At 44.2% G+C, this 24631-nt stretch overlaps 1 protein-coding gene across 6 annotated transcripts in view; it reads right to left on the bottom strand.

Moving 5' to 3' along the window:
• The window catches only part of PDE1A (phosphodiesterase 1A), a 363587-nt gene that overhangs the window by 43204 nt on the left and 295752 nt on the right, over positions 1-24631 (bottom strand). For all 6 annotated transcript variants that reach the window (XM_075608901.1, XM_075608900.1, XM_075608896.1 and 3 more), the window contains 3 exons: positions 19509-19610; positions 19111-19231; positions 12117-12198 (listed from right to left, as the gene is read on the bottom strand). In XM_075608901.1, the coding sequence (XP_075465016.1) occupies positions 12117-12198; positions 19111-19231; positions 19509-19610 (305 nt within the window). The remainder of the gene's footprint in view (positions 1-12116; positions 12199-19110; positions 19232-19508; positions 19611-24631) is intronic.

Raw genomic sequence — 24631 nt, 5'->3', positions numbered from 1 at the left:
TGCAGCAACAAAATAATGGGAGCACTTTTGTCTTTTGAAATGAAGACCCTGTGAACAGCAGTAAATCAAGGTAACCGTCCTAAATAGAAATGTGAGTCTGAAAATCTGCAGTGGCCCACCCACAATGCAGAGACAATTCCTGTCCAGGTAATGAAAGTCTGAAAATGGCAAAAACAGGTACTGCAGGGAGGGTCTTTTTTTTTTTTTTTTTTTTTTTTTTGTTAAAGGGAATTCTTCTCAGGGAGAAAGTGGCACAAAAAACCCTGCAGAAACCTTTGCAAAAATAAACATCTCAAAGAAAGCTGCAATAGTCTGTAGCAACAGTTCTAGTCTCAGAAAAAATGTTTTTTCGTTATGAACGCAATAATTCTTGCAGAACACTTAGCAGCAACAAAAAAAAACCTTTCAAAATCCCAACTTGGATTTCCAAAAAAGAAACGAAAGTACTTATCTTCAACCATGCGGATGTGGTCTGCTGCAGCAGGCAGGAAAGGGTGCAGGCAGAAGAAGAATCTGTTCCAGCGAGATCCAGAAGTGGCCTTTGCTTTCTGTCACGGGAGACTCCTGTGGCGGGTAGGATCTCGGTGGCCGGAACAGCACGAGCGTAGTAGGGGTCACAAGCAGAGGTCCGAGGCAGGCGGCAGGCAGCGAAGTCAGGTACAAGCAGGGGTCCGAGGCAGGCGGCAGGCAGCGAAGTTAGGTACAAGCAGAGGTCGGCAACGAGGAGACTGGAACAGGACAGGCGGGGCAGGACAGGGACTAAGAACAGGGAGCAGGGACTGAGACCGGGGAGCAGGAATAACCAGGGACAAGCCAGATTACTAGCAAGGACCTTTACTGTGAGCAGACTACAATACTGGTACAGGTACAGGAAACAGGTCAGGATCAAAGACAGGCATGAGCATACTGTAGGAGTCTGACTAGCAAGAAAAGGCAAAAGCAACAGACAGGAAGCAAGCTATAAAGGACAGAGACAGGAGCAACAAGAAGACAGAGACAGAGGAACCCAGAGCCAACAGAAGACAGCAGCACACCCAGTGGACAAGGAAGCTATGGCTAGGCAGGAGGTCTAGGCAATCCTGACAAAGTCAAGGAAAAGTTTGACGCAGAGCACCGACTGAAGAACCAACTGCAAGGTCTGCGTACACACCTCCAGTATGCTGAGGAGAAGCAGCAAATGCTATAGGAAGAAAAACTGCAGGCTGCTAAAGAGGTACCAGCGCTGCAGGAACGTCTGAATACCCAGTACGTCCCCACAGAGCAGTATGAGGAGCTAAAGGCCATGCTGCATGTCTTCAGAGCATCGTTGGAAGCGGAGCTTCGATACCAGGTGACTCTGTATGAGAGGGAGTGTGAGAAGGCTCAGAAACTGGAGCAAGAGCTGGAGAGACAGAGAGACTGTTCCATTCCCTTGAGTCAGTACACCAAGGAGAAAACAGACGCAGCGGCAACCTTGACGACAACAATTACAGAGCTCCAGAATATGAAGGAGACTCTGATACAGATTCCTCCAATATGGAAAAAGGTATTGGCTCTGCCCAAGCACCAGTATCCCACAGTAACTAATGCCCGTAAGGACAAGGGTACAGTGAGAGTTGGAGACTCCACGCAACTTCAAAACAAAATTACGAAGTTTGAGCCACCAAAGAAAGCACTAGCCAAACCTACAGCTGCCCAACAGGCAACAAACAGAGGTAGGAGTGCAGAATCAAAGCCAGAAGAATTCTTAGCTGAAGAAGCTGAACTGGCGACTCCGTGGTGTGGAGAAGCTGCAGAAAGACCACTTCAAGAGCAGAAAACTCTAAGGGATAGTCCTAACTGCTCTAGAACTGTTGCCATACACTTTGTCTACAAAAAGAGGAGTGCCCGACGCAACAGAAATCTCAAGACCGCGCACGCGATAAAAAGACTTTACGTGGAAAAAGTCCTCCTCGAGCGACTGAGGAGTGCTGATCTCAAGCATCTTCGAGAGGAGACAAAAATAAACTGGAGAAAGGGCTCCAATCCCAGCGGGACAGAGGGTTATCTTCCACCATCCACTCTCATTCAAGTCACAGAGATATCTAGAATAAAAGTGGAAGGATGGGCTTTGGCCGTGGTAAACCCGAGCTTCCCACAAACAGGGGAGGTATATAACAGGGGACTTATCCCTGTTCAGTAATGTTCCTTTAATCTAGCAGTGTGGTAGTTAATTACTAAACACCACCTGCCTGATTAGATTGTTTACAAAAAGCCTGCCTTTGATACAGGAAGTTACTCTCTTTAGCTCTGACTGAGAGCTGACATTTGGAGAGACAGAGCAGAGGTTCTTGAGTCCCAGGAGAGACTGACCAAAAGAAACCCAGATCTCTGGAGCTGACCAGTCTTGAGCTCTGCCAGCCACACAGCAGAGCTGATTGCAAGACACCAAATAAGACTTCAAAACCTGGATGCTGATATTTTTCTGTGCACGCATGGGTGCGGTTCCAGGAGAGCAGAGAAGCTTACTCTACAGCAACTAAACAGATAAGACTTTCATTATTAAGAGACTGCTTATATCTGCTTATTTTCATGTTATGTGTTTGGGCTGGGAAAAGCTTAACTAATGGAGATGTGAACTAATTGCAAGTATTTCACTAAAAATACTCCCAAGTGAATGGAAGCTTTGTTCCCCCCTTGTGTTTGGATAATTTCCTGATGAAAAGGAAAAGGCACAATAAAGCCTATTATAATTTCACATTATAAACATCTCCAAATTGTGTACCTCTGTGAACGTCCGTCTACATGCACCTTCACACACCCCTGCTACCCACAATAAGCATGGCACTGGTGGTTAACCCCTTCATTACCTTAAGGGTTAGCTGCTAAGGTAATGAAGTTGTCTGTAAATTCATTTTTCATGCCTCTGATTCATGCCAGGGGTCTCCGGTGGTGATATTAATGGATATCAGCTCCGGAGTTTCCCAGCATCAATTGGATGCAGGAAAAATGCATATTTTTTCTAAGTGCCGTCTCGCATCTCATTGCCAGCTTCTCACCACCTTCTTGCTAACTTTTTGTGGCGAGACGATTTGGAGAGGAAATCTCCATTCTAGAGTGGCGATCAGCCTCGATAAGCTGATCGGGACTACTAGAATTGAGTGAGTCTGATAAGCGGCGATAAGTGGCTTATCGCCACGCATTTGGCGGGTTTTTTTTCCTGGCCATAATACTCGGTGATTTTTGCTCTTATCGCCAGCTTATCAGGGCTTACTGAATCGCTGAAGGCTTTTTTGGCGATAAGCTGATAAGGGGCGTATCGCTGCTTATAGCATGAGACCCTATGTCTAACAAGTATGTAGCTATAACCTGCGCTGTGTAATTAGCAACTTATATCAGCTTATCGCCTTGTAGGAATTAGGGTCATAGCAAAAACCATATACTGCACATAGATTGTATTACACCCCTCACAGAGAAGCACTGTGTCTGGTAAATGTACTGCTGCTGTTTAACATGTGAAGTTAGCGACTAGTGTCCACATTCCGCCTCAGTAAAAATTGCAGACACTAGAAAATCACTTAGACCCATCCAAATATGCTCATATTGCACAATCATCGGAAGGACGCAAGGGTTTCAGCAATCCCAAAAAGTAAAAGGTAACCGTTTTTTGTGAAGGACCCACTGCAATAGTATCTAAATACATGAATACTGCTACTATCTTACTATGGGACATTAGAAATTTGCAGATACTGCCATATAATTACCTCAGTTTTCGACTATCTTGGTGGAGGTAAGGAGTTCATGGATGTAATTGTGCCAAAGGGGAATGGCAGCAATGGCTGAACCTTACATATCCACAAGGATGGCCACTATCTGGACCTGGTTTTCACAAAAACAAAAGGATTTTCTCTATAATTTCTCCATTTCTCCCTTTCCGCTGTTGGACCTTCACCTTGTCTCATTTATTCTCTCTCTGTTTTCTTCTTTACTTCCATCTACCCCTATTTTCTGCAGCCACTTGCATTCAATTAATCAACTGACTCTTGACTCCACTTTATTCTCCTCGCTCTGCTCCACTGCAGACTCTGACAACCTGGTCATGAACTACAACTCTGTCTTTGCCTCCTCTCTTGATCTACATGTCCCGCTTTCTCTCTGCTGTTATTGCCTTTCTAACCCCACAGCTTGGCTAAACTGCACATACATACACACATGCATGTACACGCTCCTCTAAATGCCTCTGTAAGAAATCTCATACTCTCGCAGACTTCCTTCATTACAAATTCATATATGTACTGTATAAAGCAGAAGATGGGTATTTCAATCAACATGGTACTTCAGGAGTTAACATTGGTTATAGATTGTCTTAAAAGAATACAGGAATTTTCTTTATAACAGGTCAAGACCCTGTTGCTGTGTCGATATAGAAAGGGGGCCAACCTGGAAGTTATCACCGATGGCCGACTAAAAGTGACGTATGTATACTTTGGAAGGCCCTAGACGATATCCAGATCATGGGCTGTCAGCCTCAAAGTAAACCTCACATTCCTGAAATATCTGTGAATCACAGAGAAAGGTAATGAGTAGGTCACCAATTAGTTTGATTGCTACATTAAAAATGAAGATACCATGGACCCGACAGCAATTTGGCATCCTTTCTGACATTTTCAATGAGCATGCAATAGTGTACTGTGTAAGGAAAATCAAACCACCCCAATCAAGTCCTAAAGTTCTCCTCACTAGAACATTTAGAAACTTTAACCTACATCAGTTTTTGGCTGACCTTACCAACTGCCCTTGGTACAGAATCGACTTAATTCCCGACCCCAATTCTGCGCTCGACTATTTCCAATCCGTGTTATTAAAACTCTGTGATACCCATGCTCCACTACACAGAACAAGAGTACGGGGGGACCACCTTCCGTGGGTTACAACTGACCTTGTAGCACTCTACCATTTCAGGGATGCCTTCTGGAAAAGCTACAAAGTAACTGGCACCAAGGATCTTAACTACAGATGCCTGCGGAATTTGTGCACAAGGCAAACAAGACATGCAAAAGCACAATATTACTCTGACAATCTTCACCAGAATACATCAAACCCAGCTAACTTCTGGAAGGTTATCAACAATATATTCCAACCTTCTAGCCATCAACAACCAAGTAATATCCCTAAGGAGGATATTACTCTGACAAATCCCACTGACATTGCAAATGCAGTCAATGATTACTTTGTGGAGAGTGCTACTAACTTATTAGCGAAACATAACCCAAACCACAAACATGAACCTCATTCTGAGTACCCCTATAGCCCCACCCTCTCCCAACACTGCTCACAATTTTACATTTGTCCCTCAAATTTGTCCTCAAATTAAAACTAAGTAGCCAATGTGGAACTTACTTACTGCAATCTAAGTTCCTAAGACTTGGTGCCCCAGCCATTGCCAAACCAATTGCTTCCATAGTCAATTCTATTCTGTCTGTAGGCCATACCCTAAGACCTGGAAAACGGCCAGAGTTGTCCCAATCTTCAAAAGTGGGGACAAAAACACTGTCTCAAACTACAGGCAAATCTCTCTTCTTCTAATACTATCCAAAGTCATGGAAAAATGTGTTCACTTCCAATTTAGCGATTACTATACCAAGACAAATTTCACTAGCCAGTTCCAATTTGGCTTTCGCCCCAAACACTGCATGGTAACTACAACAAACAACAGCAAATGGCGCACAGCCAGGGAGCCAGGTGGAATAAAAGTAAATGTCCTTTATTTCAGTGCATGACTGGTAACAAGAAAAACCCCCATGGGGACAAAAACGCACCTCCTTGATAAAGGACCTACCGGTCCGAAACGCGTAGGAGGTGCGTTTTTGTCCCCATGGGGGGTTTTCTTGTTACCAGTCATGCACTGAAATAAAGGACATTTACTTTTATTCCACCTGGCTCCCTGGCTGTGCGCCATTTGCTGTTGTTTGTTGCTGTTCTCGGATTTATCTTCATGGCTGGCACGCCACAACTACCTGCTTTGGAGTACACAGGAGTGGATAAGAGACATTATTTTTGACTTCAATAGTTGAGTACTTGGATGTTATATTTCCCATAGTGACTCACAGGTCATTTCATAATATACCCACTCCTTATATCCAACATTTAAGTTTTTATCTACTCATTATCCTATTGAATGGAGTGTCACTGGGTGGAGCACCCCATTTGTTTTACTACTGCATGGTAACTACCCTGCTAAAGTTTGCAACGAAATCCAGTGTGGAATGGAACGGGGACAAATCACTGGTGCAAAATTCCTAGATTATTCAAAGGCTTTTGATACTGTTGATCATGTTATCTTTCTTAACAAACTCCAGAGCTCTGGAATAGGGAAGCATACTTTAAATTGGTTACATTCCTACCTATCAGGTAGATCCCAACATGTGTCTATCTCAGGCTCTAACTCCAACCCCTTGGATATCTCACCTGTGGTGTCCCGTAAGGCTCTGTTCTAGGGCCCGACTCTTCTCAGTGTTCATCAATGATCTTCCTGCAGCTTGTAAGGGAGCTTCAATACACATGAATGAAGATGACAGAATCTTATAGGCACACAGCCCTGGCCTCTACGACCTTGAACACATACTTCAATCTAACTTTTTGAGACTCGAAAATTGGATTTCCCAAAACACTAACAAGACTGTAACAATGGTATTTGGGACCAAGGCTACATTTTTAAAGCTTTCAATGACTAAGCTCCAGATCAGAACCAATGATAATACCACCCTAACTCCTATGACTAGTTTTAAATACTTGGGCATATGGTTTGACTCACATTTAACATTCGGGATGCACATTGATACCCTGACATCCAAAACCTATGCCAAACTAGGTGTACTTTACAGGAACAAATTGTCCCTAAATCTGCTGGTCACAAAGCGTATAGCACAACAGATGCTAATGCCAATTATCGACTATGGGGATATAGTACATGGCTCAGCACCCCAAACCTACCTTAGAAAACTTGATACCCTCTACAATTCAATATGCCGTTTTGTTCTCCAATGCAACTACAAAAAACATAACTGCGAAATGCTCCAAGAACTAGATTGGTCATCACTTGAGTCTAGGTGCAAAGTTTATCTCTCCCTTACCGCGCACCCCAAAACTGGAACATTCAACCGGAGACTCTCACAGCCACCACCAGCCTAAGTTCTTTCAAAACTAAAGCTCGCACATTTTAATCTGGTCTGTAACTGTTACATACGCCTATAATATATATTATCTCTAACTGTGCATGCAATGTCTTGTATATAATGTATACCCTGTTCACTTATGTTACTATGTATTTGTAACCATGTATTATTTGTCATATTACCTCTATGCCCAGGACATACTTGAAAATGAGAGGTAACTCTCAATGTATTACTTCCTGGTAAAACAATTTATAAATAAATAAATAAATTTGCAAGAATAACAAATAGATATTCGTAACCGTTTCGATTAGACGTGGGGGTGGGTGAAGTTTATAGTTGCCCCAGGGTGGGTGTTTAGGTCTTGTGGTAGGGTGGCAGTAGAGGTTAACTCCTTAATTACCTTAGCAGTTGTGTACTGAAGGGATTAACCCCTCGTTCTACCCTCCCGCAAAGCCTAAAACCCACCCTGGGGCAATTACTACCTTCACCCACCTCCTGTACAAACAATACTACACTTGAATCGGTAAAAGTGCTATTAACCAAATATGGCTAATAGCACTTTTCCCCATTCAAATTTTTTTTACAGTGCAATACAAAGAAATAAATACAACCTCCCCCTCCCCCCCTCACCTCAACACATACAGTACAGTAATTGGCAAAATTCCTATTATCCAGATCTGGATAATAGTGCAACTGCCCATTAAAAATACATTACCCAGCCAGCATAAAGGTAATTAAAGTTGCACTTACCCCTGCCAGGATGAAGGCCATCCCCATCTTCCTCCTCCGCGTCCTCCGTGGACAGCAATATTACAAAAAAAATAAACTACTGGCTGCTAACCCCTTAATCACCATGGCGGTTAGTAACCGCTATAGTAATTAAGGGGTTAACCCTCCTCCCCTGCTACCCAACAGGGAGGCCTTACCACTATCCCCACCTACCAACTACCCCCACCACCCATTGATTATCACAGTGGTAAACCATGCCCCCAGTATGGGCACGGATTGCCACTATGTCAATGAATGGGCAAGCTAAACAAAACAGCCACAAAATAAAACGCATGATATTTAAATATTAGCAAGCATTTCACAATAAAAAGTTGCCACACTGACAATGGATAGGCAACCTAAAAACAACATCAGCAAAAATACAAAACACAAACAATTAAATAAAAACAAGCATTTGGAAAAAAATGTATTGCTTATCCATACACAGAAAAGGGCATAGATAAACACATTGGCTGTCAATGGGCATCCCCAAAAAATGCACAATTAAATAACAAATGATCAATGTGTTTCTTACCTTTGCTGTCTTCACCCTCGTCCTCCTCGAGCACCATCTCTTGACCTTCGATACAATGCTCATCAAACAACTGATGCAAAGAAGTCCATGATCATATGTTGATTGAAGAGATGTCTCCCCGGTGAGTTCTTTCTTCTTTTCTTCTTTCTTTGTAATCTAATAGGGTGGATGTTGTCTGTCGTCTTCTTGACATCAAATGAGACAGGATAGGTTTTATATAAGGCCTGTGACATCACATTTGAGTGTCAAATGGTACACCCACAATCCGATTGGCTGGTATACCATGTCAGGGTCTTTTTTAAGGCTGTGACATCATCTTAAAGGGAGGGAAGCCAGCCAATCAGGAAGTATATTCTTCCCTCCCTTTAAGATGATATCACCAGAAAAAATTGGATGCCATCACATGGTACACCCCCAATCCGATTGGTTGGAGTACCATGTGACAGCTTCCATTTTTTTTAAAGGATGTGACGTCATCTTAAAGGGAGGGATGTCACATTCTTTAAAAAAAATGAAAGCTGTCACATAGTACTCCAACCAATCAGATTGGGGGTATACTATGTGATGTCTCACATGGCATATCTCCCAATCCGATTGGTTGGAGTACCATGTGATAGCATCCATTTTTTTTCTGGTGACGTCATCTTAAATAGAGTCAAGCATTTACTTCCTGATTTACTATTAAAGTAGTCATTTGGTGAGCATGATACACTGGCTCCATGGTGTTCATGGGTTCTACATGACTCATGACTTGTGAAATAATTTGCAAGGCGAACGTTGACAATTTTTCACATCTTTAATTCCACTATGTATGTATGTATGTCTTTATTTGTATAGCGCCATAAAATGTACATAGCGCTTCACAGTAGTAATACATGTCATATACTGTAAATAACAAATATAAATAACAGATCATGGGAATAAGTGCTTCAGACATACTGTAAAAGTAACATTAAGGAAGGAGTCCCTGCTCCGAGGAGCTTACAATCTAATTGGTAGGTAGGGAGAACGTACAGAGACAGTAGGAGGGAATACTAGTAAGTGCGTCTGCAGGGGGCCAAGCTTTGTGTCATGTGTCCATGATTATCCAGTGCTACTCATATGCTTCTTTAAGCAGATGTGTCTTAAGGTGGGTCTTAAAGGTGGATAGCGAGGGGGCTAGTCGGGTATTGAGGGGAAGGGCATTCCAGAGGTGTGGGGCAGAAAGTGAGAAAGGTTTAAGGCGGGAGAGAGCTTTAGATACAAAGGGGGTAGAAAGAAGACATCCTTGAGAAGAACGCAAGAGTCGTGATGGTGCATAGCGAAAAATTAGGGCTGAGATGTAATGAGGGGCAGAAGAATGTAAAGCTTTAAAAGTGAGCAGTAGAATTGAGTGTGAGATACGCGATTTAATCGGAAGCCAGGAGAGGGATTTCAGCAGGGGAGACGCTGAGACAGATTTAGGAAAGAGTAGAGTGATTCTGGCAGCAGTGTTTAGGATAGATTGTAGGGGAGACAGGTGAGAGGTAGGAAGGCCGGACAGCAGGAGGTTGCAGTAATCGAGACGTGAGAGAATGAGGGCCTGAGTCAGAGTTTTGGCAGTTGAGTAACAGAGGAAAGGGCGTATCTTTGTGATATTGCGGAGGAAAAAGCGACAAGTTTTAGAAACGTTTTGAATATGAGAGGAGAATGAGAGAGAGGAATCAAGTGTGACCCCTAGGCAGCGTGCTTGGGCTACTGGGTGAATGATCGTATTTCCAATAGCAATGTGGAAGGATGTAGTAGGGCCAGGTTTGGGAGGTAGTATAAGGAGCTCTGTTTTTGCCATGTTAAGTTTCAGTCGGCGGATGGCCATCCAGGATGATATTCCAGAGAGGCATTCAGAAACTTTGGTCTGTATAGCAGGTGTAAGGTCAGGGGTTGAAAGGTAAATTTGTGTGTCGTCAGCATAGAGGTGATATTTAAACCCAAAAGATGTGATTAGGTGACCTAGAGAGAGTGTGTAGAGAGAAAAGAGAAGGGGTCCCAGGACAGAGCCCTGGGGTACCCCCACAGAGAGATCAATAGAGGAAGAGGAGGTGTTAGCAAAAGAGACACTGAAGGTACGATGGGAGAGGTAAGAGGAGATCCAGGATAAAGCTTTGTTCCGAATACCAAGAGTATGGAGAATGTGAAGGAGAAGAGGGTGGTCCACGGTGTCGAATGCTGCAGAGAGGTCGAGTAATATGAGCAGAGTGTAATGACCTCTGTCTTTGGCAGCGTGGAGGTCGTCAGTTATTTTAGTGAGGGCTGTTTCAGTAGAGTGAGCAGTGCGGAAGCCAGATTGTAGAGGGTCTAGTACAGAATAGGTGTTGAGAAAGTGTAGCAATCGAGAGAATACAAGACGTTCAAGGAGTTTGGAGGCAAAAGGCAGGATATAGATCAATAGTTAGACCTCAGCTAGAGTTCTGGAGGCCACATTTCCAGAAGGACATATAGAAAATATAAATGGTTCAGTAAATAGCAACTAAAAGGATGCATGATCTGGTCTACATTATAACATTTAGAAGGGAAGACAGAAGGACATTAATCTTAATTGGAATAAAAAAGTGAGTGGGGAGATATGATATGATATAAACGTTTAAATACATCAAAGGTATCAACAAAGAACTCGATAGAAACATTATTCAGAGGTAGCGGAAAGCTACAGTAGAATAAGAGGTAATGCTCTGAATCTAGAGAAGGTGGTAATAAAGTACTTGTTTGCTGAAAGGGTAGGGTAATGGATTTACTGTATGAAACAACTAGTGAAAACTACAAGGGTAATTTAACTATGAAAATGAAGGGATCAAATGGGGTCTGACGAGTGATCATCAGATGTTCCCAATATTGCCAATAGTGGTTTAGATTCACAATACATTGATACAGCTAAAAAAATGGTGTTACAGTACCTGTATTCAATGCAAAAACAAAATATCTGCGAACACATCACAGCTTAGGCCAATTTTGTGTATGATATAAAGGGAAATAGATTACAATTTTAAGCAAACTTTTAAAGAGTCCAATGTATTAAAATGTATGTTAACGTGATATATTTGATTGTACATTATTTTATTTTTTCAAAAGCAGTAACAGATTTGGTAAACAACATTGAAATGTATTTTATTGTTTCCTACTGTAATAAAAAAAAATCTCAAAATGTCAAGCAGGTGGAGAGTTACAGGACACTAGTACACAGGTTTTGCTTACTTTAATACTGAGCATCATAGGATAGAGATTATTGAGACCTAGGATGGGAATGTTTTTAAATGGTTTCCCACAGATGCAAATGTAAATCCATCCAATCACGTTGTGTCCACAAACATACAGTATGCTCACAGAAATGGCAACAAGCAATCTGGCAGATTTTGCACAGCACATTCTGTTCTTAAACCTTTCCTAGACTAGAATGAGGGCACACAGCCTTTATGTTCATGCTATTTATACTGGGCTATGTCATTAGCTTCAAGTATTAGGATTTTAAATCAAAAGCACTGACAGTCACTGGAAGGTACTTTTTCCCTAATGTGTACAATATCTGCAGTGTATATTTAAATGAAAAACAGTATGTTATTCAAATACATTTGTCCGTTTCATTGTAAAATGATTCCTTTATGCATATTGCTCTTAAAAGGTTACACCTGTCCCCTCCAGAACTGAAGTTATGAGAAATAAGTGATTACCTATTTGTGACTGAGCCACCATTGTTGATTTTCGATCACAGAGTGGTGAGAATGGAAGCCCTAATTCAGCCTCTTTGTCTCCCTGTAAGTAAAGAATGATTGTTGTTAATATACATATTGGGAGCAATGTATCCGAATGATGCAATTCGCTCCATAACACAGAGCAAACATGTTTATTTGTGTCAATTTGTGCACATTGCTTATGCACCAAACCTGTTAACTTTGCTTCTTTCATTTCACTCAGATCTCTTAAAAGCAGAGGTTAACGCCACTTAAACCTGGCAGATTTAAGTATCATATTGTAAAAAGAAAAGCAAACGGCATGAGTTATGTATGCACATTTTTTCATAATCTCCTCCCTTAATTCCTCTAATAACGACTCCCCAAACCCTCACTGGAGCAAGTGAAGCAAAATATTTTCAAAGTACAGTACCTTGCTACATTGGGATCCCCTGTTCACAAAGCTTTGGTTAAGGTATTGATCATTAGCGCAAATTGACCTCCTATACCCATTATCAGAGCTTTGTGAATCCCCTCCATTGGTGTAAAGTGACACAGAGTCGAAATGACACAATTTCTGCATTTTTGGAGCAATGCTTCAGTTTGTAATGTTTGACAAATATTGTCGATTCTCATGTTTAAAAGAAATACCCCACCCTGCCTTTATTATTGATCTTTGGTATGTTTTGAATATCAAAATGTGTTTTTTTTCCAACTGTGTGCTTCTTAATTGTCCAACTTGTAACAGGCAGATTTATTGGGTGGGGGGGAGGGGGTCATGTTACTGCTTAGATGTATAAAAGTAACACCACTTTAAGGGAAGCATTAGCACGGTAGGCATTAGCATCTTAAGAAGTGATGCATCTTAAAGTGATCATTTTAAAGTGAGACTATATAGTTAGACTATAATGACTGGGAGAAGGAGTGGTTCAGTGAGTAAAGACACTGACTGGCACCGAGAGTTTGAAGCAGGGGAGACTGGTTCAATTCCCGATGTCAGCTCCGTGTGAGCTTGGGCAAGTCACTTTATCTCCCTGTGCCTCAGGCACTAAAAACATAGATTGTAAGCTCTACTGGGCAGTTACTTATCCTATATTTGTATTTATAGTATTTTGATCAAGAGGAAGGCAAACAAAAAAACCCCAGTGAAACATGATCCAATGTCATCCCATAAGGGGAAAAAATAAATTCCTTCCTGACTCCAATAATGGCAATCAGATTTACCCTGGATCAACATCATTCCCGTACTTACTAATTTGGTATATGCCTGTCAGTGGAGTAACTACTGTGCTGCTAAAACCCGCAATGGGGGGGGGGGGAGGAGGGCCGAGAGCGCACGGGGGCCCTGCTGGCCGGCGCTGGAAGTTGGACCCGAGATTGGGCTCAGGTTCCTCGCCGGCTGCTGCCTCTCTGTGCTCTCTGCTTGCTGTGGGAGTGGGACCTTGCTGTGGGGGCAGGGCCTCCTCCCCCAGCCTGTTTACACACCCCAGTTTGCAGCAGCTCACTGTTGACTGGAGCAAGCTTAGTACTACCCCCCCCCCCAGGTGAAAGAGTGTGTGATTGTGCGTTGTGGATGTGCATATGTGTGTTGGGATTGAGTGTGTTGTGGATGTGCAAATGTGTGTTGGGATTGAGTGTGTGTTGTGATTCTGTGGGTGTGTGTTGTGATTGTGTGTGGGTTTGTATTGTGATTGAGTGTGTTGTGATTGAATGTATGTAGGGTGGGTGGATTGAGTGTGTGTGTGGGGGGAGGAGGGATAGAGTGTGTGGGGGAGGAATTGTGTGTGTGTTGGGGGGATTGAGATTGTGTGTGGGGAATAAGTGTGTTTATGCTTAATACTACCTCCCAGGTGAAAGTGTGTGTGTGTGTGTGTGTGTGTGTGTGTGTGTGTGTGTGTGTGTGTGTGTGTGTGTGTGTGTGTGTGTGTTGTGACTGAATGTGTGTTATGATTGAGTGTGTGTGTTGTGATTATGTGTGTGTTGTAATTCAGTATGTGTGTTATTATAAAGTGTGCGTGTGGATTGTGATTCAATTTCTGTGTGTTGTATTGTATGTCTTTATTTATATAGCGCCATTAATATACATAGCGCTTCACAGTAGTAATACACGTGGTAATCAAATAAATAACAGATAATATAAATAACAGATCATGGGAATAAGTGCTTTAGACATAAAAGTAACATTAAGGAGGAGTCCCTGCCCCGAGGAGCTTACAGTCTAATTGGTAGGTAGGGAGAACATACAGAGACAGTAGGAGGGAGTTCTGGTAAGTGCGTCTGCAGGGGGCCAAGCTTTATGTATCGTGTTTAGAATATCCACAGTGCTATTCATATGCTTCTTTAAGCAAGTGTGTCTTAAGGTGGGTCTTAAAGGTGGATAGAGAGGGTGCTAGTCGGGTACTGAGGGGAAGGGCATTCCAGAGGTGTGGGGCAGTCAGTGAAAAAGGTTTAAGGCGAGAGAGGGCTTTAGATACAAAGGGGGTAGAAAGAAGACATCCGTGAGAAGAACGCAAGAGTCTGGATGGTGCATAACGAGAAATTAGGGCTGAGATGTAAGGAGGGGCAGAAGAGTATAAAGCTTTAAAAGTGAGGAGAAGAATGGAGTGCGAGATGCGGGATTTGATCGGAAGCCAGGAGAGGGATTTCATGAGGGGAGATGCTGAGACAGATCTAGGAAAGAGTAGAGTGATTCTGGCAGCAGTGTTTAGGATAGATTGTAGGGGAGACAGGTCAGAGGCAGGAAGGCCGGACAGCAGGAGAGAATGAGGGCCTGAGTCAGAGTTTTAGCAGTCGAGCAACAGAGGAAAGGGCGTATCTTAGTTATATTGCGGAGGAAAAAGCGACAGGTTTTAGAAATGTTTTGAATGTGAGGGGCGAATGAGAGAGAGGAGTCGAGTGTGACCTCCTAGGCAGCGTGCTTGGGCTACTGGGTGAATGATCGTAGTTCCAACAGTAATGTGGAAGGAGGTAGTTAGGCCAGGTTTGGGGGGAAGTATGAGGAGCTTTGTTTTAGCCATGTTGACTTTAAGGCGGCGGAGGGCTATCCAGGATGATCTAGCAGGGAGACATTCAGAAACTTTGGTTTGTACAGCAGGTGTAAGGTCGGGTGTTGAAAAGTATATTTGTGTGTTGTCAGAATAGAGGTGATAATGAAACCCAAACGATGTTATTAGGTCACCTACAGAGAGTGTGTACAGAGAAAAGAGAAGAGGTTCCAGGACAGAGCCCTGGGGTACCCCCACAGAGAGATCAATAGAGGAGGAGGAGGTGTTAGCAGAGGAGACACTGAAAGTACGTTGGGATGAGGTCGGATGAGATCCAGGATAGAGCTTTGTTCTGAATACCAAGAGTATGGAGAATGTGAAGGAGATGAGGGTGGTCCACGGTGTCAAATGCTGCAGAGAGGTCAAGTAATATGAGCAGAGTGTAATGACCTCTGTCTTTGGCAGCATGGAGGTCGTCAGTTATTTTAGTGAGGGCTGTTTCCGTGGAGTGAGCAGTGCGGAAGCCAGATTGTAGAGGGTCTAGGAGAGAATAGGTTTTGAGAAAATGGAGCAAGCGAGAGAATACAAGATGTTCAAGGAGTTTAGAGGCAAAAGGCAGGAGGGAACAGGTCGATAGTTAGAAAGGCAGGTAGGGTCAAGCTTGCTGTTTTTGAGTAATGGTATGACTGTTGCATGTTTGAAGGAGGATGGAAAGGTTCCAGAGCAGAGGGAGGAGTTAAAAATGTGTGTGAGCATAGGGATTATAGTAGGAGCAAGAGGTTTTAGGAGATGGGAGGGAATGGGGTCAAGAGGGCAAGTGGTAGAGGGAGAAGAGGCGATCAACAGCGACACATCCTCGTCTGAGACAGTGGAAAAAGAGTCAAAGAAGGCAGGAGGAGAGTTAGGAAGAGGTGTAGGATGGGAGGAAAAAAACAGAGGGGATGTTCTGCGTATGGATTCCACCTTTTCCTTAAAATAGTCAGCAAATTCCTGAGCGGAGATGGAGGAAGGCGAGGCAGCTGAGGGTGGTTTGAGTAGAGCATCAAAGACAGAGAACAGTCGGCGTGGGTTAGACTTGTGCATGTTGATTAGTGAAGAAAAGTAGGCTTGTTTAGCTTGCGAGAGGGCAGAGTTGAAACAGGATAGCATAAATTTGTAGTGAAGAAAGTCTGGAACGAGTGGAGGAATGCAGCATGCGCGTGTGGGAATTTACCCAGGGTCTAGGGTTAGAAGGGCGAGTGCGGCAAAGAGAAAGCGGGGCATGTAGATCAAGAGAGGAGGACAAGGCAGAGTTGTAGTTCCTGACCAGGTTGTCAGGGCTGTAGCAGAGCTGAGAGAGGAGAGGGAGGAGCGTAAAGTGGTCTCAAAGTCAGGTAAGTGAATAGAGCGCAGGTTTCTGCAGAACCGGGGGTAGACGGAGGTGGAGAAGGGGAGGAGCGAGATAGAGAGAATGAGATGAGGTGATGGTCAGAGAGAGGAAAAGGGGAAATGGAGAAATCAGAGAGAGAGAAGTTTTTAGTGTAAACCAGGTTTAAGTAGTGGCCATCCTTGTGGGTGCTGGCTGCAGTCCACTGTTGAAGGCCAAAAGAAGAGGTTAGAGAAAGAAAGCGGGAAGCCCAAGGGAGAGAGGGGTCATCAATGTGGCAATTGAAGTCCCCAAGGAGAAGAACAGGGGAGTCTGAGGAGAGAAAGAAAGAGAGCCAAGATTCAAATTGAGAGAGAAAGGCAGAAGGGGGATGAGTAGAGGTAGGTGGACGATAGATGACCGCCACGTGGACAGGGAGAGGAGAGAAGATCTGGACAGTGTGAACCTCAAAGGAGGGAAAAGCAAGAGAGGGGGGAATAGGAAGGGTTCGGTAACGGCCGAGAGAGGAGAGCAGGAGCCCCACGCCTCCACCCCTGCCATCAGGGTGCGGAGTGTGGGAGAAGGAAAGGCCACCGTAGGAGAGGGCAGCTTCCAGAGCAGAGTCAGACTGAGTGAGCCAGGTCTCAGTTATAGCAAAGAGAAGCAGGGAGTGAGAGAGAAAGATTGAGGGTTTGTGGGGATGGGTGGGTTGAGTGCGTGTGTGTGGGGGGGGGAGGGGGAAGGAGGGGGAGGGTGGATCCCTGGTAGGAATTGAGTGTGTGTGTGAGGGGGGAAATTGAGTGTGTTCGTGTGAGGGGGGAAATAAGTGTGTGTGAGGGGGGAGGGGATTGAGTGAGTGGATGTTGGAGGGTGGGGGGAAATGTGAGAGTGTTTCTGGTGGGGAATGAGTGAGGAGTGGGGTTGTGTGAGGGAGATAGGAGAGGAGAAAGTGAGTGAGTGGGCAGGGAGAGGTAGGTGAGAGGGAGGAATTGTAAGAAACGGGATTGAGACATGGGGGTGGAGAGAGGGGGACAGTCAGGGGAGTGAGTGTGAGAATGAGAGGGATGAGGATGAGAGGGGGGACATTGAGGATCAGAGGGGGGGGCTGTGAGGGGCTGAGAGCAAGGTATGTGAGTGGGGGTGCTCGCAAAGCCACTGACATGGGGACTCCGGTGGAAACTACATTTATTTTGTGGTTTGTGTAGGGGACCCTTTCCAGATTTTTGCAGTGGGGCCTAAAAAATTTAGTTACGCCAATGATCCCTGTATACTGTACCTTTCCTTTCTAAAAAGATGCCCAACCTTTTTTGGAAGATATCTATTGTATCTACCATCAGTCTCCATGGGTAATGAATTCCACATTTTAACTGCGCTTAATGTAAAGAACTCTTTCCTTTGTTGATGGTGACATTTTCTTTCCTCCAACCATAAGGGGTGACCCCGTGTCATTTTGGGATGAATAGTTCTTTAGAAAGCTCCTTATATTGACCCTGAATATATTTGTACATAGTTAGCATATCCCCTCTCAGATGACTGTTTTATAGTGAAAACAAATCTAAGTTAGCTAGCATCTCCTTATAAACCAAATTTTCCACCCCCTTTATTAATTTGGGATCCCTTCTCTGTTTTTTTCTATTTCCACAATGTCTTTTTTTTATGGAGTGGGGAAGCTGGCCCAAGATGGCGATTGCCACGAGTCCTGGAAGTGATGTAGACGGAAGTGAAGCAACAGAGGCCCCACAGAGGACATGGAGAACAGTGAAGGATTGGACCCTGGGCTAAACACCTCGCATATTGATATTTTCTAAGCACCTTTTACATTTTAATGTTGTGAGTATAATAAATGAGGAGTTTCCACTATTATAATAGTGGTGTTTCATAACATGTAGGCAGTGTGCTTAAAATAGTACAGTACTTTTACTCACAGAAACAAAAAACAACGCTCACCATAAATGTACTAAATAGAAAATAACCTGGTGCATAGGGAAAGACACTTGAAAACACACTAGATAAGTGACCACACTAAAGCTTTATTCACATTTCGTCGTCTTTTATTATTGTATATTAAAGTTTATTATTTTCCTGATGTTTTAATATGTTTTCTGTGTGGACTCGTGATATACAGCACCTCTCTAGTCTATTATGCATTTGGAGGTATAGTTTGGACTTCGTAGTCTTTCACTTTTGTTCCACATCTGTGATAGTATTATTACTTACCTTGAATGCAAGGGTTAGGGGCTTTAGTGACCCCTTGTGGTCACTTACCTAGTGTGTTTTCAAGTACTTTTACTCATAAATAAACTTTGAGTTGATCCAACATACTTTAGTTTGCATTAAACAAAAGGGGTTCATTTACTAAAGTCTACCGGCTACAACACTGGGGCAAAAGAAGTGCATCAAATGTATCATGGAAATACTCCAATTACTGTCAATGTGACAATATATATTGTTTTTTTGATAAATATTGTGCTCAATTTTGCAGTCGTAAATAGGCCCCTTTGAGTCTGCAGATACTAAGGACCTTTTTCTATATTGTCCAAAGCAGCTGTTTTCGGCCGAATATACCATTGGGAAGGGCTCGAGATGCTGCTTCAGACAGCATAGAAGATGGTCCTAAGTATTTAAAAATTGGGCACAAGACGTAAATGTAATATTGAACAAGAACCTGTAGAAAAAATTCCTCCATCAGCAAGTTTGTCCATCGTTGATGCATGTCCCAGGGTTTTGCAGGATGACTTATATCTGCAGCATGAAGGATCAAAGACATGGTTTTCGCTCTGTCTATCCTGTTAAATGAAGGACATGATCCAATTATCAAATACCAAGGCATCAACTACTGTAAGCAATTGTCCTCAAATATACCCTTGGCACCCAGAGTCACACTAGGATTAGTTAATGAACTTAGAAAAATGTGAAAAAATATAGTTGATATATTAATGTGATAGTCATTAGTGATCCCTCCAAAAAAATTATTTAGCTAAAGGTTATGAAGATATGATTGGAAGCTCTTGAGTTGCATTGTGTATATGGCTTGAAAAATAATATACTTAGAGATAAACCTACCCCTCCGGTTGCTGTAACGTATGTCTCATAGTTTTTATCTGTTGGAAGTGACCGGACATATCTGTAGATAAGACCATCTCAATCACAAGTGCTCGCAAATCCCTGCAAGCAATCACAAAACACCAGAATAATACAATCGATTTTTGTAATATTACTTTTTATCCCCCTAACACGCTTTTACAATTGCATATTAAGCCTTCAAAGACTGCAATGTCTACTGGACATTTGCAATATACAATATTTTTTTTTTTTCATACGGAATAGCTTTATTTATAATAATTTTTTTATAACATTGGTATTAAGAGAGGAGAGAGTGAGTGACTGTAGGGGAGGAAATTACATGAGGTGCAAAGTGACATAGGGAGGGGAGAAACTGAAAGTGTGAGGAGTGTCCCTGCCTCATCTAGTGTAGGTAAAAGGTCAGAGGTTAACTTCAGATTGCAGGAGACATGGAGCCTGTGGTCTTCAGTTAGCTTCTGGGAAACCTATAACTGCATAGGACTAGGTAGGGACCCATGGGTGCCAACGCTGGAGGGTAATTTTTGACAGAGGAGGACCCAAACCCAAATCTGAAGCAGAGACCAGGTTTTTGTTAATTTCTTTCTCGGATTCAGGCCCATAGATCCGAGCTGCATTATAATAATAATAATATTTCATACAGCGCTTTTCTCCCAATGGGACTCGAAGCACTTCACAATTACAGTGTAGTGCGCAGTACGCAGCACATATTAATTTTACAGACACAGTCCCTGCGCAGATGAGCTTAAAATCTTTGTTTTTGGTGCCGGAGGCACAGGGAGATAAAGTAACTTGCCCAAAGTCACACAGAACAGACACAGGGAGTCGAACCAGGTTCCACTGCTTCAAACTTAGGGCCTCATGCTATAAGCATCGATAAGCCATTTATCACCAGCTTATTGCCAAAAAAGCCTACAGCGATTCAGTAAGCCGCTATAAGAGCAAAAATCGCCTGTTTTTTTGCAGAGAAAAAACAATCGCCAAACGTGCGGCGATAAGCCGCTTATTGCCAGCTTCTCAAACTCGCTCAATTTAGTAGCCCCGATCAGCTTATCGAGGCTGATCGCCACTCTATAATGGAGATTTCCTCTCCAAATCGTCCCACCACAAAAAGTTAGCAAGAAGGTGGTGAGAAGCGGCGAGACAGAACTTAGAAAAAAAATGCATTTTTCCTGCATCGGATTGATGCCAGGAGACTCCGGAGCTGATATCCATTAATATCAGCACATGAGACCCCCGGCATGAATCAGATGCATGAAAAATTCATTTACAGGCAACTTCATTATCTTAACGGCTAACCGCTAAGGCAATGAGCAGGTTAACTACCAGTGCCATGCTTATTGTGGGTAGCGGGGGTGGGCGCAGGTTGTATTTTGCCCTTTGTGGGTGTTTAGGTTAATACCACTAAGGTAATGAAGGGGTTAATCCCTCCAGCTACCCACCCAGCAGGCCTAAACACCCATCCTTGGGGCTAATACCCCCTTCACCCACCAACCCTACCCACAATAAAAAAAAATACACACAACAGCCCTACTAGCCACCTCCTAGGCCACCAAAAACCATTACAATATTTAATAAACAACAATACCCAACCCACACACCCCCTGTGCCCTCACATAAAACCATTACTTTTTTTAGACACAGAATTAATACCACTGTCCTGCGGGGGTCCCAAGGTGGTCCCCACAGGGCACCCGGGTGGTTCCAATGGGTGTCTGTGGACTTCGGGTGGTCCCCGCTAGGCTCCATAGGCCTCCAGGTGGTTCCCGCGGGTGGTCCCCGTGTGTGTCTGGGGGTCCCTGAGTCATCCCCATGGGTGTCTGGGGGCCCTCAGGTGGCTCCCACAGGTGTCTGGGGGTCCTCGGGTGGTTCCCAAGCGCGCATTGGAGACAGAATAAGCCAGTAAACTCACAGGCCTGCAACTGCGCAATAGGCCCCACCCCCGATGACGCACCCCTGCACAGTTGCAGGCCTGTGAGTTTACTGGCTTATTCTGTCTCCAAGGCGTGCTTGCGCCTACGAACGGGGGGCGTGTTTACCCTCTGGCCTTTGGGTTTGGTGCGGTGGCGCCTCGCGTGACGTCACGCACATGCGCGCCAAGGTGCAGTTTGAGTGTGTTTTTTGCACGAGTGCTTCTAATTGGCATAATTGAGTTAGGGGTATATAAGGCACCAAGTTGCTCAACATCCCATACTCCTTGATAAAGGACCTACCCATCCGAAACGCGTAGGAGTCTATGTGTTCCCCCCTGGGGTATGATTTTATCAGTCATGCACTGAAATAAATGGATTATACTTTTTATCTACCACCTGACTCTCTGGCTGTGCGCTATTTGCTCCGTGTTCTACTATTACTGGATTTCCCTTCCATGGCTGGCACGCCTCTACTGCATTGTTTATGGTTCATGAGTGACTCACAGGTCATTTTTCATTTATGCCCACTCCCACTTGCTCTATTAGGGGATTCTCTTCTTAGATGTTTATGTATGGATGGAGTTACTGGGGTGGAGCACCCTACTTTCCCCATTTCTCCTACATTTCAATTAATACACTCCCCCATCACACCAAACACATACAGTACAGTAATGTGCAAAATAACTATTATCCAGATATGGATAATAGATTATTTGCCCATTATTAAACACAACATTAGCCAGGCAGCATAAATAAAGTAAATAAAAACTGTTCTACTTACCCCTGCCAACATGGAGGACGTCCTCGTCAGCATACTGCATTGCCATGTCCTTCGTTGCAATAAAAAATACAATAAATAATACAATTTAATGGCCCCTAACCCCTTAATACATTTTTTTGGAAAATGCTTGTTTTTTATAGAGTGTTATTTTTTCTATTTTTCTTGATTGTTTGGATTAAATAGTTTGTGTCAGGAATCGGCGTTCTCCTCGCTCCCCACACAGAGCACTCCCTCCCGCAGGGAGCCCCTGGACACACAAAACAATCCTGCCTTACCGGCCTCCACGGCACCTCGCCCCTGCCGCCGTCGCGGGATCACTCCCCTCGGCGATTCCTCTGCTCAGTGCCGGGCGCACCCACGCCCTCCTGCACACACACCTGCACGCACACCTGCACGCACACCTGCACCATCCACTGGTTCGGTTCACACGCGTACACAAGTTACGGAGCACGCTCAGTCTGCACACTCTTATTCCCGTCCCCCGAACCTCAGGCTCCGTCCCCGCACACTGCACGGGCATACTCAGGTTACTAACAAGACTCACCTGGCCTGTTATGCCTGCACCAATCTGCAGTGTCTCCCTGTAGCTCTTCCTGTTCCGCCTCCGTTCCTAATTGGACCTTCCTGCTTTATCTAGCTCCTCTCTGCTCTCAGTCTTTGCTCGACATAATCTCTGTATGCAAGTACTTCTGGATTCTCTCAGTGTTTTCACAGGTTCTGATGCAGCTCGTACGACTACCCCCTCTAGCTCTCGCTCTCGGCACTCCATGGACAACGCTCACTCTGGTAACCCCTTGAACACGGCTTGGACTACGACCTATCTCCACTCTCCACTCCCTGACTTCGGCAAGGCATCATTCACTCTATCTCTACAACCGGTACCGGCAAGTATTGTCTACCTTACTACACCTGGCCTGGCAACGCTTCATACCACACTCCGGACATGCTCCCTTTGCTGCGGGTGCGTGTATTGCCACTTCCCCCTTCAGCTCAGGGGACGGGTCTGGTCTGCGGGCAGCACCGGCGTAACAGTTTGAAATTTTGATGGCTTGTTTGTATGTATTTTTTTAATTGATTAGCGTTTTTAATTAATTACTTATTTTGTTGGCTCCTTATTTGAATTGATGTGTTGGCTAGTGGTTTTAGTAACTAATTGCTTATCATGCCCATATTATATGATTATGATGTATTACTATGCCAAGCAATTGGTACAGGCTGGGTATAGTGGTTCCGGGGTGGGTGGTTAGGCCTCATGGGTGGGTAGCGGGGGAGGGTGGGTTAACCCCTTAATTACTATAACGGTTATTAACCGCTAAGGTGATTAAGGGGTTAGGGGCCATTAGATTGTATTTTTTTATGTATTCTTGCTGCCATCAGACGACATGGACCTGCAGTATGCTGATGAGGACGCCCTTCATGATGGCAAGGGTAAGTAGAAAGGTTTATTTACTTTATTTCTGCTGCCTGGCTAATGTTTGATTTAATAATGGGCAAATGAGCTATTATCCGGATAATAGTTATTTGGCCATTACTGTACTGTATGTGTTGGGTGGGAGGGGGAGGTGTATTTATTGCAATGTATTCCACATTTAATTTTTTGTTGCAGGATTGGTACCGCAGGCCAGCGGGGACCCGCAAGGACCACCCGGGGACCCCAGAGACCACCTGAGGACCCTCAGACACCCACATGGACCTCCTGAGGACCACTGGGGACCACCCGAGGGCCTACAGAAACCCATGGGAACCACCCACGGGCCCCAAGACACCCGCGGGGACCACCTTGAGGCCCATGGACACTCGCAGGGACCACCCGAGGACCCCCAGACACCTGCATGGACCACCCAGGGGCCCCACTCGGCCTCTGGTATCAATTCTGTGTTTAAAAAAATAAGTGATGGTTTTAAATGGGGTTGCACAGGGGGTGGGTTGTGCTAAAGTAATGAAGCTGCTTTAATGTAATTTTTATTATTACTGTGTGGGAGCAGGGGGTCTCCTGAGCTGAACTGCATTTATTTCAGCCTCGGGACCCCCTGCTTCCCGAGATACGGGCCCCATTATGGGGTGCCAGTATCTCATATGCATTTAAATGTCCCACGTCACGTAACCTTGGGAATCAAATGCATAGGAGATACCAGCACCCCATAACGGGGCCTGTATCTCGGGAAGCAGGGGGTTCCCGGACCTGAAATCAACGCGGTTCTGCTCCGGAGACCACCTGCTCATCTACACTAGTAATAACATTTAAATTAAAAAACATACATTTGGGGCGAGATTTACGCAGGGAAAGGCGGCTCTCTCTGAGAAGCTCTCTGCAGCAGAAAGGAATTGCCGGGTAAGGCCTTTTCAGAGAGGCGATCTTCACGCCTCTGGCTACTCACCCGTTTTGTGAATTTTGCTATCACGGGTAATCG

Source organism: Ascaphus truei, chromosome 7, assembly GCF_040206685.1.
Source record: "Ascaphus truei isolate aAscTru1 chromosome 7, aAscTru1.hap1, whole genome shotgun sequence".
Lineage (NCBI taxonomy): Eukaryota > Metazoa > Chordata > Amphibia > Anura > Ascaphidae > Ascaphus > Ascaphus truei.
Note: the sequence above shows the minus strand (reverse complement) of the source record. Positions and strands in the feature narration are given on the sequence as shown.